Source organism: Magnolia sinica, chromosome 2 (assembly GCF_029962835.1).
Source record: "Magnolia sinica isolate HGM2019 chromosome 2, MsV1, whole genome shotgun sequence".
Lineage (NCBI taxonomy): Eukaryota > Viridiplantae > Streptophyta > Magnoliopsida > Magnoliales > Magnoliaceae > Magnolia > Magnolia sinica.
Window position 1 is genome coordinate 1,109,323 of NC_080574.1, and position 18,139 is coordinate 1,127,461.

General features: G+C 38.9%; 2 protein-coding genes across 6 annotated transcripts; both read left to right on the plus strand.

Moving 5' to 3' along the window:
* The first annotated feature begins 1,917 nt into the window (after window positions 1–1,917).
* On the plus strand, window positions 1,918–3,678 carry LOC131231226 (uncharacterized protein At5g19025-like). The gene is made up of 2 exons (XM_058227357.1): window positions 1,918–2,045; window positions 2,785–3,678. Exon 2 carries the CDS (start codon window positions 2,785–2,787, stop codon window positions 3,481–3,483), a length of 699 nt encoding a protein of 232 aa, XP_058083340.1. The 5' UTR covers window positions 1,918–2,045; the 3' UTR covers window positions 3,484–3,678.
* Window positions 1,945–17,147, plus strand: LOC131231200 (myb family transcription factor PHL8-like). Of its 5 annotated transcripts, XM_058227323.1 has the most exons (8): window positions 1,945–2,081; window positions 9,957–10,196; window positions 15,349–15,508; window positions 15,588–15,664; window positions 15,769–15,826; window positions 15,904–15,997; window positions 16,094–16,163; window positions 16,263–17,147. In XM_058227323.1, the coding sequence occupies exons 3-8, from the start codon at window positions 15,352–15,354 to the stop codon at window positions 16,893–16,895; spliced, it is 1,089 nt and encodes a 362-aa protein (XP_058083306.1). In that variant the 5' UTR covers window positions 1,945–2,081; window positions 9,957–10,196; window positions 15,349–15,351; the 3' UTR covers window positions 16,896–17,147. The 5 variants fall into 5 exon arrangements, with proteins under 5 accessions (XP_058083306.1, XP_058083313.1, XP_058083321.1 ...); XM_058227330.1 differs by lacking the exons at window positions 1,945–2,081; window positions 9,957–10,196 and adding an exon at window positions 14,943–15,278; XM_058227338.1 differs by lacking the exons at window positions 1,945–2,081; window positions 9,957–10,196 and having other exon boundaries at window positions 14,943–15,508; window positions 15,907–15,997.
* Window positions 17,148–18,139: the final 992 nt, after the last annotated feature.

Here is an 18,139-nt window from a genome sequence, read left to right on the forward strand (position 1 = left end):
ATCACTTTTTTCTGGCGGCATGGTCCACCTGAGATTTGGATATGCTTAATCTTTAGGGCCCGTTTGGCCGGGCGAATTGGAAGGGGATTGGATGGTATTGGAAGGGATTGGAAGTTAAATCCTGGGATTGTCCGGGCATGCCGAACAGATTGGGTGATCTGTATCCCAGGATATAGCAATCCCATGGATCTTAAGACAATCCACTAACAACACCATCATTACCTTTAAATCACATCCAATCCACCCTAATCCGTTCAAATTTTCCTGGGATGTGTTTGGTTTGAGGGATTGGAAGGGATGTGAATGTTTAATCCTGGGATTGGCCGGGCGTGCCAAAAAGACTCGATGTAGCAATCCCTGGATATAGCAATCCTATGGATCTTGCACCAATCCATTCACACAACCGTCATTACCTTAAAATCCGGGCCATCCACCCTAATACCATTCAATCCCTTCCAATCCACCCCGACAAACGGGCCCTTAGGAAATTGTCCTGAAATGAGTTGTAAAAATGGATGGGCCGAATGGATATACAACAAATGTTCAGGTGGGCCATATGGTAAGGATAACACCTACTAAACTGTTACGCCGGCCGTAACAACCAATGGGCACTCATGTTTTTGTGGTCTTATAAATAGGTTGGATGACAAATAATGCCGAGCGGAATCCAGGACGGATGCAAAAATAGACTGTAGAGAAGAAGAAAAACCAATTTGCCCCGGGCACAGTGCCCTTTCCAGTAGAATGTCTAACGGCATATTCGATTTTTCAGGTAAGACGTAATTAGGTACGTGGTAAATGGGTAATAATTACTTATCCTTATTGCATCGTTTCTTGCACTGACTTCGACGGCTTAACTTTTTGGCATTGAAGGTAACTGCCAAATGAATACAGGGTCCACTGTGATGCACGTGATGTATCAACACCATTCATCTTATATGTCAGCCTTATTTAGATCATGAACCCAAAAGTAAAATAGATTCAAAGCTCCAGTGGATCACATCACCGGAAACAGTGGAAATTAGATGCGTACTGTATAGAAATTTATGTCACCCTTGGTGGTTTCGGATATAGCTGATATTTGTATTTATCCTTTATCAATGTATATATGACTTCGTAGACATATCAGATGACAAAAAAACATTAATGTAGGCCCAATAAGCAAAATAACTTTCAATGGTAGACATTTAAGGTACGGGCCACTTGAGCGTTGCATCTGTCTCAATTTTGAACTCAGGCGTTAAAATCTTTTGGTAAAACAGATGGAGTGATGAGCATCACAATGGGATCCACAAATTTAAGCTATTTTGGACCACGACGAAAATACATTTGAAATTTGAAACAGTGTAAAAGGGTAATAATAACTTTTTCAAGGGTATTTCTCCGGTACATAAAAAACAAAGAGGCCCTGAAAGTCCTTAGGAAATAGTGTGATTATTTCTGATAGGATAGAAAACGTAAGCTAGCGCGCACTTTCTTCTTCCTTTCACCGGATGATGCGGGAGGGAGCTTTTCGCTCTTTCACTTGGGACAAATAAAAATCGCCATGGGCCATGATAAGGTTTCAACGGTGGAGATTATTATTTCCAGTGTTACCTATGGTGTGGTCCAATTCAGCTTTGGATATGGTTCAATTTTAGTATGATGCCCTACAATGATGCGTACAAACGGATGAGTGTATAAGACATATAGATCCATGGTGGGCCTACAGAGTTTAAGATACAGACGCTGTATCGGATCATTTCTGTTTTACCATAGTCAACGTATGAAAAGTGAGAAGTTGCCAAATAACTTCCCTAACTCTGGTAAAAAGGACGAAACGATATTATGATATCATCACTTGTTTCCCATCTCTTGTCCGTTTCTCGACTTTGATTAGATTTCTCTTCGCCGGCAGACCAAATCCTCATTCCTGAGGTTGAGATTTCTAGCATCCGTTTCGATCTCAAACTCAATTTACAAGAAGAATTCGACCACAGATTCGATTTCAGCTCCCAGGAAGGTGTATAGAGATGTCTATTTCATCAGAATCAGACCATTAATAGGTGCAGCCAAACACTTCCCTCTTCCCTTTCTCCTTGGTAGGTTTGATACGTTTCCCGTTTTTGATTTGTGGGTTTTCATCAGTGATCGATTTTGTTATCTGGGTACTTCTCCAATCGACCGAGCTTTGCTTGTTGGTTTTGTAATTCTAGTACAAAATTTGGATTTTCTCCCCGGCGAAAGGTCTCAATTTCATTGAAGTCAGGCTGCAGTCAGAGACATCTTTCTGTTCATCTTGTTGGCGGTTTTGATCTGTTTACAGTTTTCGGTTGTTGGGTTTTCAGTCTGATATCGATTTTGTCATCTGGGTTTGTTTCTCCCAAATGATCGAATTCTGAATATTTATTTCGTAATTTGAACATCGATTTCATTAAAATCAGAGATTCAGGTGCAGTTGAAGACCTCATCCCGTCCGTTTACATGGTGGGTTTGATATGTGCTTGGATTTCAATTGGTAGACCTACATCCGATATCGATTTGATTTTCTGTGTCTTTTTTTTTTTTTCTTCTTTACATTCTTCCCCCGGTTTAGTTGTTTGAAGGGAAATTTGATTTAAGCTAGGAAAAACTGACATACATAGCGTTATCGGTTTCATCGAAATCAGACTTCGGGTGCTTTCAAACACCTCTTCGAGTTCTCTTTGACGGTTGGTTTCATCTGTTCTTAGTTTTTCGCTGGTTGGTCTTCACCAGATTTTTTATTTTTATTTTATTTTTATTTTTTTTCTGGGTTCTCTTCAGATGGTTGATTACCGTGGTTTGATTTCATCTCGGAAGTACTTCAACAATCACACAAACATGACCCATCCTTTTACTTCAACTGATGAATTCACTCATCTGAAACAACCCAATCAAGTTCATAAGAATAGAAAACTGCCCCCTTCTTCGAGTCCCTTAAAGATCCCGCTTTGCGCGCAGTCCCAATCAGCCGCTGTTGATATTGTAATCTTGGTCGTGGTTCTTGGTGCTTGTGGGGTTTTGGTCTTTCCTTATGTTAAGCTGTTCTACCATGGAATCGTCGAAGTTGGTGGTGTTACACTTTCTGTGGTGAAAGAGGAGGTGGGCCAGGCTCCCATTGTTTATATGGTTCTAGGACTTGGTTTTCTATTCGCTTTCATATTTGTTTGGGGGATTTTTCTCTGCATGGATAGGAAGTGCGACAGACCAAATTGCCGTGGACTTCGTAACGCAGCAGAATTTGATATCCAGCTTGAGACCGAGGAGTGTGTGAAGAATTCGAGTTCTCCGGTGGCAAAAGTTGATGTTGTGAAAGGACTATTTGAATTGGCTAAAGCTCATCACAAAGAATTGGAAGCTGAGATTAGGAATATGGCACCTCCTAATGGGAGGGCTATTCTCATTTTTCGGGGCAGGTGTGGATGTTCTGTTGGTAGAATGGAAGTTTGGGGACCAAAAAAGCTTCGCAAAATGAAGAAGTAGAGTGAGAATGATAGATATCAAGGGATCAATATCAGTTATTGATACTTATCTCATCATTTCCCATGCAATTCGATTTGGTATAGTAATACTTGATATGAACTGTACTGTTTAAAATTTTAAGTAAGAGGATGACAATATCCATGTAACTATTGTCAATAAAATGAATATAACATCCTATCAGTCTTTATATTCTTATATGGAGTGATTTTCTCTATTGTGAAATTCCATGTTCATGTGGTGTTTGGATGGACAAGTCAATTGAATTACGAACATTTGGTTTCGTCAAGGCCAAATGATGAATTTTGTGTACAATTCATACAAAGGAGGCAGCACTCGATCCTTACAACTGCAACTTGAAAGCAATGTAACTGCAAACTCTCAATACAACTGCTAACAAAGCAAATTACTATGATTATTTATGCTTTTCGAGATTAACAATTGCAATTCAATTTGATAGTGCATCGAAGTGCACGCATAAAATTTGAAATAATTGGAAATGCATGACCTTTCGTTATTTTGAGTGGTCCTTACATTCTAATCCTATCGTGGTTGGAGTTTCTTCTCATAATAGTAATTCCACTTTGCTTTCCTATGGAATTATTTCCTTTTGTGGAAGGGGGTCGAGACCGAAAGTTAATGAGGATGATCTTTAGGTTCTGATTTTCAGGTATAGTCGGGAAGTTTGTATAGGCGCCTATTGTCAACATGTTCAATGCTTTTTTAAGCTTTTGGGACTACTGCCCGATACCTCCTAACTCTAATTTGTATCTTGTAAAATGATGAATGCAGAGGTAGATGTGGGAAACGGAAGTGAGATTGTTCATTCCTAAACTTTTTTTTTTTTTTTGCCTGGTAGTTGTGCATATGTGTGAAATGAAAGCAGGTAACGAGAAGCAGGAGGCATAGGTACTGGCAACAGGAAATAGATTCCGATAACAGTGCTTGACACTATTTGGAAGAGTACTGCAGGATAGGCATTTCAAGACTGGTCACGCAAGTGCTGTTTACATCCTAATTGTTATGGTTGACAGATTTCAGTCGCCAGTTCAAAAATTCTTATTTGCTGGTAAACTCCATGCATTCAGATTTCACTTGTTGCTTGAAAAATTCTTATTTGCTGGTAAACTCCATGCATTTGCATGTCTGAGAACTTCATATCCAATTTTTCTGCTATTGCCAAGGATTTAAAGAAGGCAGTTTATCAACAATGGAAGAAGGCATAGGAAGTTTGTGTATTCTATATTTCGATAATTTCAGCATTTATTAGAGACAAAGTACTGTTAGTGTTGAAATCTTCATCAACGATGACAATGGCAGTTCAGTTTTCAGGATCTCTTTTCATGCATTGGGTGTTATCAAATCACTTCAATATGTGGGGTTCTTTATGTCTGAAAGGAAATACCAACAATCCTCTTCTTTAGTTTTTTTTTTTTTTTCTTTTACACATGCACACTCACCCACACACAACAGTGGGTACTCGAACCCATGACCTATGTGTTGAAACTCTTGTGAGTCTCCATTGAGTCATGAGTAGGGAACATTCTCTTCTTTAGTTTGCTTTAGTTATCTTCATGTGAATCTCTCTATCTGAAAAGTTCCATCAAGCATACTTATTCTTGAGAAAATGTTGGTTTGGACGCACCCCACAGGAGTGTTAGGGACAAACACTTATCTCAATTTTGTTGTGGTTTTAGACTACTATAGTTTGAATGCACTCCTCATTGGAGTATATTAGAAAATCAAAGTACACAACGGAGGGAATTGAGAAATATTGAGTTGAAAATATCAAATTTAGGGGTTCGAATCTTAATTTGAATGGTTAATATCTCAAGACAGATTTGCTACCCTTCTCTAGATATTCCAACAAATGCAAAGAAGGGAGATAGCAAATTGTCTTTTGGATATAATGAACTCACAGATTTGTAATTCAATACAAAGATTTGCACCTCTAAGTGTTGAACATATCTCCACTTTAGACACTAATATGCCTAGCAAACGTTCTGGAAAAAAGCAATTGCAAGAGGGCGGATTTGAGAGTACTAGACTAAGGATAGTTTGATCTAGGGATGGATTGTAATTTCTTTGGATTTGATGTCCAAGATATATAGAAATTGAAGGTATGATGTCCTTCCTGGAGAGACTCTTGTGCCTCTTTAGGACATCCATACCCATTCACTGCAATAGTCAATCTTCCATGAATGGGCATAACCCTTTGTCTTGTGGCAGTTATTTCTGTCACTTTTGGAGAGATGTTGTTACTTATCAGTATAAAACCGTTGCCATATGTAACTCAGATCATACTCATCACAACTGTCGTCATATGTACGACACATGGCACCGTTGCCATGTGTATAGTAATGTCTCAATCACTCTCTTAATCAACACTATGGTTAAAAACCTTAGGCGTCATTGGGTCAAACCTCTTACTTGACCCTGTTTCAATCTTAATTGCACCATGGCTTAGATGGGTTCGAGCCAAGTGCAAAAAAGATGAGGCTCATTAGACTCCTTGCAATGATGCGCATGTGTGAAGTGTGCCTAATAAAGCACCAAAAAGCGCCCAATGCACCTTACAACCAATGCTGCGCGCATGTATGCTAATGATACTTCGCACTGTCCTTGTGGAGATTTGAATCCTGGTTCTTGTAGGAAAAACCCATCCTCTTACCAATAAATTTGAGTAATTTTGAAAAAGTTTCCATATATAATATATATTTAGTATTTACTTTCTAAAAATAAGCTCTTTTTTTTTTTTTTTTTTTCCAAAATTTATTTTTATTATAAAAACATAACAATCCCCCCACAATTTCAAACATCAAACTAACAGCAAGAACGCATGATATATTAGTATAAATAGGTGCGTAACTAAAGTAATGTTATAGATTTATTTATAGATTTGACCTTTACTTCAGTGCATATGTATCAAAGTTACGTTAGATACTTAAGTGACCCATCAATCTTGAACCAAGGACCTTATATGACTCACCAAACACATAGCACACATCTATTAATATATAACTAGGAGATTTAAAAGTTGAATTACCAGATATGGACCCATTTTTTGTTATATAATATACTTATATTTTCTAATATTCATGCACACAAATCATACAACTGTATTGACATGTTGGATTTGCCAAGGTCAATGGGCAACAACACCTCCGGTCCATGCATGTGCTAAATATGTAAATGGAGAATGAACAAAATAGCTCTGTTAAATGGGAAATTGTGTATGTCATTTTGCTATTGTAATACTCCAATGATGATTACTGTTTTAAAAAAAAACCCTCCAATGATGGCTCTTTTGGTTGTTTCAGTTATAAAATTGTATTTGAGGAGAGGCAAAATTAGGGGCCTTGTTCAGTTCAAAGAATTGTTGATATGGTATCAGATGGAAGTTGATTCACCAGCTCTTTTATCCTCCTCTTAACATTCTATTTATATGGCCTTCATCACAGTGATCTCTCTAGAACATGTGGGTCCTGTTGTAAATGCTTAGCTACCTCTAACATCCCGTTGCAGATGGCGTGAATGCTAATCAATTTCCTTATAATTGTTGCATACTGAAATTTACTTAAATCTTTACATCTGCTTGCACCTAATATGTTGAGTTTTTAAGTGTCTTGCAGTTTCATATTCCTACTTGCTAGTATTCTATTTAATAACTTCATCTGCCATCTGAGACTCTCTTAAGCATGTAGTAGACTGTTTCTTCTCAACCTAATAGGCCACCCTCTATTATGGAGTTAGAGAACACTCCTCAAGGATGCTTCTGTGAGGAGTTGAAAGTTGGCTATTATGGTCTTTAGCATTCTGGTTTTGCCATTTCTTTTTCATAAAGCAATGAAGATGACACAGAAGTAGTCACCAAACTGGGATCAGAATTTAAGTTCCAAGTTCAATTGGTGGTGAGATTGCTCATCCAGTGGGCCCTCCTACCATGGATGGTTCATATCTTGAAGAATCCACTGGTTAGATTATTCTAACCATCTTTTAGTGTGAATTATTAAGGCTAGTTCTTGGATGATTCGCAATGTCTAATCAATGAGACTTTTGAGATATGGACATTTGTAGTAGGCCCACCTGATGAATAATTTAGATATCAGTCATATGTGCCACACTACATGATTGTGAATGGCGTCCTTTTTGTTATTGTGTCAAGGAGAATTTCCTTGGTGGTGAATCAGTAACTCTAGTTATAACTATTTTGAAATGGTTGCTCTAGTCATAACTACTCTGCAAAACAGTTCCATTTTTTGTATATTCCCCTATAGGCATTCCTTGTGCTACATAGTTCAAAGACTCAAAATCAAACAAATATGTCATTTCTCCATTTGTAAAACCTAACATGGAAGAAAATAAAGTTGACTGCAGGGAGGGATATCAGGTGAAAATCACATTCCCGGTGTGCTAATATTCATTCGGTTTTACTTCCACTTTTTTGTCCGTCTGTGGAACGATATTTTAGTGTCATTTTCATAATGACAACCAGAGCGAACGATACTGTGAATCGAACCTTGTTTTCCAAGACACAATCCACGTTTGGATGCACAAGTGAATCAAATTTTGGATGTTCTGTTTAATTGAGAGGAAATGACAAAAGTTGATGATGCTCCCTGAGCTTTGATCGTGACGAAGTAGCCCTTCAATTGAAGTTACATTCCTTTCAATCCAACTTGGGAGGTCGCAATTTGAAGCCTATTCCCTCAATATAAATGCTGAAGAAGGTGAATATGATTTGGTGATATCCACATTGGTAGAGCCTGAAAATAATAAATCCAATTCAATTCAATACTGCATCGAAACACACCCATGTAGTTTGTCTGATGAAATATAGCTCACCGTGATGTAGCCCTCATCCCGACAATGACTCACCAACATGTGTTATATGATTCGATTCGGACCTAGTTTTATGATGATGACATGACTCAAGATCTGAGATGCCTTGAACCAAAAACACCTGCAGGGTTTTCCTTATAGGGATGGAGTGGCAAGATGCATTTGGAATGTTTTGCTCTGCAGGTCACTCACAGACGGCATCACTTAGACTAACATAATTAGTATGCGAGATCGACAGCTAGAAATAAATATCTATGAGATATAATCAAAGCTTTAAGTAACCTAAATGTTCCAATGGTGTTTGGTGCATATATCATGATAGAAGAAACCAACTTCAGCAATGGCATGCCCCCAAACTAAGGCCTTAGAAAAAGTTGTGAAGTGTCTACATTGGGTGATTCTGCAGTTTGGGGTATGCACACCTCTGAGGAACATTGATATTGAGAAATGATGACAAGATTTTCCAATTTTAGGAAGATGAAAGAAGGTCCACTTTTAGTGGCAAGAAATTATATGGATATGGAGCCGAGGATGTGCAAAAGATCCTAGCAGCTCGAGTTCAGATGATTGGATCCTGCAGCTCAGTGATCCAGGCCATTGATTTGGTAGGACCCAGCATAGATATACCATGCCCAAAATAAACCCCAAGATTGGAAGCTCATAGCCACCCAATATTCGGTCTTATTGCACTGTTGTTGCAATGTTATGCTTGTGGAATGAAATTTGAGTATATTTGTGATAGTTTTAAAATGCTCGTAAAGGAATTTCTGAAAAAGGAAATTCCATACATAAAGATTGCCAGTTAGCACAAATTTCTTCTGTCTTGCATTGGTACAAGAAATGTTTAAACCGGGAAAGATCGCCAAAAGTCCAGTCGGGGCGGGGCCACTTTTATATTCATAGCATTTCAGGTCATATGAAAGTCTAGACTTACTAATGATTTGGATTTTTAAATTGCCAAGAAATTTCATGGGAATCGTAGCCGTGGGTCAGGTCTTATATTCTGTTCCCACTCTTTATGAATCAAATTGGTAGGTCTTGGAAGCAATTGGGTAGCTTCGCATCTTCAAAGTTCCAATTTCCAATCCACTCAATGCATTGGTGGCCAAGTCCAGGGTCTGGGTCTTCTTGACCAGGATGCACCAAGGTCTTGATATACTCTGCCATAGCTTTTTGAATAAAAAAAGAAAAAGGCCTAGCACCAAGGATTCGAGTGGATCTCACAGCGTTGTTCTATATTCCTACAATATTCTCTGTCAAGCAAGTTGTGTGGTCTTGTAGATGCATTGAGATAGACTTCTGCAAGTCTTCAATTTTAAAATTACAGATGTCAAAATGTATCATTGTCATAATGAAGAAAACAAATGAAATCCACCATGGCTGCATATATATACACTGGCGTTTACACCCTCTTTTTGGATGCATACACCCTTTTTATAATGTGGAATTCATGAAACAGTCACACCATCTAAACATACTCTGTCATTTTAATTTTTCAATTTGTTGTAGTGATTGCCTCATATTGGTAGGTAGCTGTATTCCATCCATGAAATTGCAATGGTATTATTTAAATTTATTTTTTTGTGTTTGTGGGATCCTGATGAGTCTTTCTTGCTTTTTTCCTGATTCCTTAGGCCATATTCTCAGCGTCTGTCTGCCGATGCTTTTAGGTTTGGAAGATTGGCTTTGATGGGCCCCGCGAAGAATAATGGATGGGTACCTTTGCCAGCAAGTTTCGATTCCCCGGACCTTCTCCTACCACCCCTACACACGCCGAGGGTCGTTTGGCATCATCCCAGAATCTCCTTTACTTGTTTCAGAATATATTAAAGCAGGAAAGTAGATAGAAGTACAGCAGCTGGTTAAAGCAAAAGGTACTTGAATTGCTCCCTTCTTTCAAATGTTTTTGGGCAGGTATCTATTGCTCCTTTCATAATCAAATGATTTAGATTCCCATCTATTGATTTGATGGTTAATCTACCATTTGAGGGATAGCAAGAAAACTAGAGGTCTATTGGGCCCTTAGATTGTGGTTGTGGTGTGACACCACCACAAGCTTGCTTTTATCCTATATAGAGGAATGCTACTGGCAGATGGCATGCATTTGCAGTCACCCAGATGCCCGGCACATGCCAGCATAGCCATGTGTACAAGATTCAGGTTGTTCATCAGGTGGGCCCTCACCTCTCATGACGTGGGTCCACAGGATAGTTTGAAAACAATTAACTGATGGTCCATATTCCATAATACTTGTTTGGCTCCCACCTGATGAGGATTCCAGCCTGATTTTCTCAGTCAGGGCCGATTACCAGTGAGGCCTGCCTCACAAATCCCATGCACGTTCGCCATGTTGGTGTGTGGATGCATGTGTGGAGTCTGTAAGTTAGCAGCCATGAACATTTTTCTCTATCTATTGCAACTATTACTTAAAGCAAGATTCCAATTATCCTTCTATTTGAATCAAAGTGCAGAACAAATAAGCTTAGTTTCCGCCATCACCAACACTGTTGCGAGGTATAACTTTAGCCTCTTTACTTTTTACAGTGACCAAAACACCCTCGCTGGATTAAACAAGTTGCAGGCTTTTCTTTGGGTCTGTTTTTAATATTATCTTCTTTTTTAAACCTTTCACCTTTGAATCATTAAAGGGTTGATCCATGCAGCAGACCAACTGAATGTATGGCACTGAGATGGCAGCACTTTGAAGTCCAATGATTAAAATTCCGATATGGGGTGATTAAATTCACACCCAGATCCCGAGAAATACGATCGACGATGATCAGATTCTTTTTCTCATTTTCTATTGGCCTTTGCTTAAATTCTTTCCTCTCATCAGTTCAGTTCAGCTGTTGGTTATGGTTGCAAAAGCTACATATACTTTGGCATATATTTTTCTTTTGCAATAGCTGATTCTTAAATAAATAAATAAATAAAAACTCTCTTTTTGAAACTTTAAAAAAGGGTAAGGTTTGCAGGTAATGTTCTATCAATTCAAAAGATAGGTTGGGAGAGAGAGTAAGGATAGTTGTGGTCATTTCAAAAGCGCGTGTACACCATGCGCGCGCATCGTGGATCGGATGGGAGGGAGACATCATGGATAATGCATGTGAACATAACATGATGAGGGTTACAAAAATTCAAAACAAGCAATGGATCTGAACTTAAGAATCATGTAGACTTCATTTTAGGCAGGGCAATTAGTTGTGGTGGATCAGCCAAAGTGAATCTCTACGAGGTGGCAGTTGAATGAGTTAATCAGCTGCTGATAGCAACAGTGTTTGCAGATTCTGTTTACTTCTTAAAGAGCCAGTAATAGTAAATGGATCGCCCCAACAAGCTTTCATTTAGACAGGGCTGATTGTTGGGTGATCCAGATTGTTGATCTAGTGGGCCATGTTATGGGATGGGAAATATCCCATGATCTTTAATCAGACGATCATTAACTATGGAATAGCAGTTTGCAAGCTCTACCGTCTCTTTTTTTTTTCTTTTTTTTCTGGGTTAGCTAGTGAGTACACACCCATGTCAGTACACACTCCATGTTAGCCACCCCCGCTAGGGATCGATACCAAGACCTCAAGTGTTGAAACGAGGCATCTCCACTCAGTCTGCCAGTTTGCAAGCTCTACTTATTGGGCGGATATTTTAGACACATCATGATAGGATCTTTGAGATGAATGATTTGGATTATCAGAAGCCTTTTTCTTACCTTAGGATCATTAATAATTCTTAAAGTATATAAATGATAAATCATTCATTGCTCTCCTCCTAGTTGAATCAGGACACTTTGACAGTCTGATTGATCTTAACCATACATTATGCCAACACATATTTCATGAGTAACCATGAAAAAATCACACCCATTGGATTATACAATGCATCTATAAACTGGCATACTCTTTTGGAGTGATTCATTTTTCAACCAATGGGTTTGATGGTCAGGACTCGTTAAATATGATTATTTAGATCAATAAACCATTCATGACGGTTATGGATAAGCTAGTTGAATAGCCGTGATGGGTGCAAGTTCTGCATGAGAGCCCATGAAATGGGTGTTAGACATAATGGACGGTTAAGATCAATGGATTGGACTGTCCAAAGTTTCCTGATTCAACTAGGAAACTGATTCCAAATGGAAATGGAATGATCCTAAAAATGTTTCAATGTCAAACAGACTCAAAGTTGTGTGTCCACCATTCATAAACCGTACACTTGGCACAATACACAAGGTCCACGCTAGTCATGATGGTCCACTGCTAAAAAAAGAAATTAAAAATCATACTGATGGGACCAACCTGAACTTATCTTAAAAGCATTTTGCTTATTAGCTATGGACCATTACTTTTTTGCCTCTTACTCGTCTTTTAAATAAAAATTACTTTTTTGTCTTTTACCTCCGATTTGTAGAGCTCGGATCAGAGGGATAGGATAATCTAATCAGTGTATCTTTTAGGCTATGGACCCTTCATGCTGGGGCGCTACTGATGAATGGTACATATCTCTTCCGCACGTGCCACATGGACTTCTTTTTGGGTAGCTGAAAAGACACATGGCTTGTTTCCTTGAATTGTGGCCCACCTGATGAATGGACCCCACATGATTTTTAGCCTGGGACATCTACGTAATGGCCGCACCAAAAGTGTCTTGGATCTTGCACCTCCCATATGGGAAAGTCCTAACATTTTTTGTTTTTTAGATAAAATGGAAACCGCATAGAGAGAAAAAGAAAAGAAGCGGATTAGGTGGGGACCCAACACCACCGATATCCCTGGTGACCAAACTCTGTGGGCCCAACGGTGATGTATGTGTTTTATCCACTCTTTCAATCCGTTTTTCCATCTCATTTTAGGGCATGATCTCAAAATTGAAGCATATCCAAAGCTCTGGTGCACCACACCAGAGGAAACAGTGGGATAATAACGTCCACTGATGAAACATTCCTATGCCCACCATGATGTTTATTTGCCAGCCAACCTGTTCATTAGGTCACACATGCATGGTGGAAAGAAAAACACAAATATCAACTTGCTCCAAAACTTCTGTGCTCAATTGTTGAATCCTCACTCTTTTGTGTGGTGTGATACACTTCAACTTTAGATGTACTTCAATTTCGAGCTCATGCCCTAAAATGAACTATTGGAAAAACACTCGGGAAGAGTGGATAAAACACATACCTCACAGTGGACCCGACGGAATCTGGTCACCACACACAATCCACTCCCAAAAGGGAATGTAACAAGGGCTCCGAGTCGAGAAAGTAAAGGGCAAATATCCTATGGCTAAGATATTGAAATTGGGCGATTTTGGTTTCACTCGTGGTGAGTCCCACCAGACCAACGATTTGGACCACTGAATTACAGGCCCACCTCGACAAACTGAAAGATCAAACGTAATTTACAATCTTGCGTCCAGATTATTATACATCCTGAAAGGCTAATTTCTATAACTGATCCAAACGATGGAAAGCATACATCTTTACGCTTGGAAGATCCTGGCCATTAAATATTGGGCCATTTCACCGTTAAAAGGTGGAATATTCTTGTCAGTGATAGTCTGCTTGCATGCTGCGGATTGAAGGGTTAAGATCATTTCATACGGTTGATTGTTTGGGCATATACCAATCCACGGTGAGAGCCATCCCTGATCCCTCAAAAAGTAGTAAAATTTCGTCATAAAATGTTTCAAATGCTTACGGGATAAACCCGACCTTATTACAATTCAACGGGTAGAATGTGATCGATCTCGGTCCGAGTGATTTTCAGTCGGGCCCTTTGCAGTCAACGGGTACCTTCATGTACCCGATGATGATAGTACTGACCAGATTTTTTTAATAGGTCCAGGTCTAAATTTCTTGGCCAGTCAGAAATTGAGTTGAGCTTGGGTATACCAATTCAGACATGGTACGAGTATGGTTATACTAGTCCACTGTCTTGAACCCGGTTAAATTTGGATTATGGTCGGGTCCAGTTAGTTTCAATTGTAATATTATATTATATTATTATATTTACAGTATATTGATTATTCTAGCAATGGAATCAAGTCTGCCAGGCCATGTAGATGCAGGATAGCCTATTTACACCTGGATATTTCAAAGTGACACGTTTGTGGTCTAATCCATCCATCCAAGTAGGCCAAATCATATAAATTCCCTTATTCGATATTGACCCCACCTACATCCAACTCAAAACCAAGTTCCACAGATTCCCATAGGTACTAAACCCTGTCTGATTCATGTCCAGTCCTGAAAAAGAGAACCGGGACTGAACTCTGGGACCCGACCGATTTGCCAATTTGGTTAAGGGTTCACCATCCAGTCTAGTCAATTGGTCAAGGTAATGGGCTCACTCCGATACTACCCGAACCCGACCGGATACCACCCAGGGAGAAAGAGAATGTCTATCTCACTATAGATGGGGCTCTTCTAATCGTGCAATTACCATTTTTACACACGATTTCATTCTTCAACCACTAAAGAGGAATTAAAAAAGAAAAAATAAAATAAAAATCAGTCACCAGTTAATTCCATTCAAAGCTTTCCCACGGAAAAGCAGTACCCGTTATCCATCATGGTGGACCCCGCTTGATGAAACAGAGAATCATGTAGAGAGAGAGAGAGAGAGGAGTGAGAAAACAGCAAGAAAAAACACTCGCTACTCTTTATTTTTCTACCCTTTTCTCTCCTTTTGAGACTCAATTGAACTGTGCTTTTTTCTCTGTTTCCCGCATCAAAGATTCTCTCCCTTTCAAATCACAAAAGAAAAACAAAACAATAATAAAAGAAGATATTGAGTGGGAGATAGAGAAAGGAACAACCCCAGCTCATGCATATATTCTTCAACCTAAACCACTTCTGTTTTCAGATATGGAGGAACCAAAGAAAGAAAGAGAAAAAAGAAAAAAGAAAAAAGAAATCCATTATATAAAGAGAGCTGCTACTTCCATGTATTGAAGCAGATGTGAGAAAACAAAATCGATGTTCTTATATGATCTGGCAAGCTTTTAATCCTGATTGATATTGGTTTTCAGAGAATGATGAACAACCCAATTGAGAATGGGTTTTCTTTGGTTCATGGAGAAAGAGACATGGGATTGGTTCTATCCGCTGATGCTAAGCCCAGGCTCAAATGGACTCCAGAGCTTCACCTGAGGTTCGTCGACGCAGTTTCTCAGCTCGGAGGTGCTGACAGTAAGTGTGGAATCTTTCTATTCATGTTCTTTTAACAAGCTTCTAATGTGAATTTTCTAATCTCCTTGTCTTTTGATAGAGGCGACTCCTAAAGCTGTGATGAGGGTGATGGGAGTCCCTGGACTAACATTATACCACCTAAAGAGTCATTTGCAGGTATCCTTTTTCTGCAGAATCTGATTTTCTATCTCAATTCAATTACCCGAGAAGCCGGTAGTAAGTTTAAATATGTTGGGTTTTTTTTTTTCTAAATATTGCAGAAGTATAGGCTAGGTAAGAATCAACAATCCGGAACCTGCAACGAGGACAAGAAAGAAGGTGAGATTGTTGGTTTAGAGTGAAAATTTCTGATTGGTTTCAGCTTCCCTCATCTGGGTCTTGATGGGTTTCTATAGAAGATCACACAGTCGCAGATTACAGAAACACAGAGACTAGAGGAGTCGAAATCAACGGTGATGACATGGGAAGAAGCCACATGCAGATTAACGAGTAAGATGTGAATCTTAGGGCCTTTCTTTCATGCAATTCGTCTGGAAGAAATTGTTCAGAAGATATGTTTTGCTAATTCTGGATTCTGTTTCTCAGAAGCTTGCAGCTTTCTGAAGCTCTGCAGATGCAAATGGAGGTGCAGAAGAAACTTCATGAACAGATTGAGGTAATATCAGATGGCCTGGTTCAACGTGTATAACCGTTACTCATCTGGACTGGGGCTAAAAATCCATAATACTGATTTCTTGTCTTGTGTTTGTTTTAGGTACAGAGACACCTGCAGCTCAGAATCGAAGCGCAAGGGAAGTATTTACAATCGGTATTGAAGAAAGCGCAGGAAACACTTGCTAGGTATAATTCATCTTCTGTTGGACCAGAAGCCGCAAAAGCAGAACTCTTGCAATTGGTTTCCATGGTCGACGTTGAATGCCCGAGCTCTTCATTTTCTGAACTAACAGAAATGTCTGAAGTACGATTGCAAGGAAAGAGATGTATCCCTCACCAATCTCAGTTTACAGAGTGCTCCATGGATAGCTGCTTAACATCTTCAGAAAGCTCAGAAAGAAAGGATGAAAAACTGCAGAAGTTCCAGGCTAATTGGAAGGATGATACCGAGCATAGACCGACTTCCACACTTCCATCAACAGAAATCAATCCAAATAAAAGTAGCCCGAGGAAGATCCGAGTGAGCCATCGAGCTGTGGGAGATAAAAGGACTCATAATAACATATCTGGTGACGATTGGATCGACCAATCATCGACAGGACCACCCCATCAAGAGAATTCAGATGAGCAGTCGAAAAAGTTAAGAATATTGGAAGAACTCGATCTGAATAGCAAATATCAGTGTGAATTTGATTCAAGCCGGCAAGAACTAGACTTGAATTGTTGCAATTGAGATGTGTCATTTGTTCAAGGTCTCCTCTCAGGATGACATATCAGTAGGCCTTGGGCTTCACATGGCATGGACTCTCTCAGTTATCAGAAACTGCTATTTTGTTTATATTGTGGCATATGGATCTAAAGCCAGGAAATTAATACATGTATTAAAGAGGATTGGGTTTTCCAATTCAACTAGATTTCATCATAAAATACCTTTATATCTTACTAATAATAGATATTTAAAAAGTATATATGAATTTGATATGTCCATGTACTCTCCAATAAGATGATTGCCGTATTATGGAAAAGGCTTCTTGGGTGATTCTAAATATAAAAAGACACCATGGGAGAAGAATTAAAATCCAAAACCATATATATTGGTATTTTAGGGAAAAACTGTTAGGATATTTACAAATGGATAAGGGTGGTCTTTACTTGTAAAAAAAGGGTTGGGTTCATTTATATGTGGATCACTAACTCTGATACTATGAAAATATAGAAAAGCAATAAAGGCAATCTCTCTAATATTACCACCCTTATGATGATAAGTTCGGAGAGTTCGGTTAAATAGACTAGGTTATGCCACATGCAATGCACATGGAGAGAGTGAGGGAAAGGATGTAGCTCGACCCACTTCAGGCTACACCTGGAGAGAGATGGATCTCGATCATGTATGATCCATGAACACTGTTTCCGATGCTATGGCCCCATTCGAGCATTAGATTTGTATTGTTTTCTGGTGAAATGGATGTACGGTATGGATGGTACATAAGAATCATGGTAGGCTCCACGTAATGGTCCCCTCACACTTGCTTATGCTGCGGGCTAGACGAGTGGGAGTTCACTACTTCCATTTATAAATTGAAAAGACAAAAATGCCTTTTAGTTGAAGGGTGTACATACCCAACTAATGCTCCTTCCCTAACTAATTGCAGGAGCAAAACTGTCCAAAAACTAGTTGCATTGTATATACAGTTGTGATAAAGGTTACACAAGTATAAACAGTAGAGATAATATAGAAGATATTCGAATTTAAAAAAGATGGAATGAAGTCCTGTGTAACCGTCATCGAAGATTCCTTCATGGATGGGACACCTTTAGAGTCATAGATAAATATCCTAACAGAAACTTTATATTGTCATTGTGGATAGAAAATGGAAACATATGTTATTGCAAGTCCTTAAAAACACGTGTAAACAGAAATTAGCTGGTCATGGGTGAATTGGCCTTAGAATCAGTTCAATACAAATCATTATATTA

Bases quoted from the DNA above. Each gene is read 5' to 3' on its own strand.
- LOC131231226 (XM_058227357.1), top strand. From the start codon at position 2,785: ATGGTTGATTACCGTGGTTTGATTTCATCTCGGAAGTACTTCAACAAT.
- LOC131231200 (XM_058227323.1), top strand. From the start codon at position 15,352: ATGATGAACAACCCAATTGAGAATGGGTTTTCTTTGGTTCATGGAGAA. The intron at 15,509-15,587 runs GTAAGTGTGGAA...GTCTTTTGATAG, and splicing joins TCAGCTCGGAGGTGCTGACA to AGGCGACTCCTAAAGCTGTG. The intron at 15,998-16,093 runs GTAAGATGTGAA...TCTGTTTCTCAG, and splicing joins AGCCACATGCAGATTAACGA to AAGCTTGCAGCTTTCTGAAG.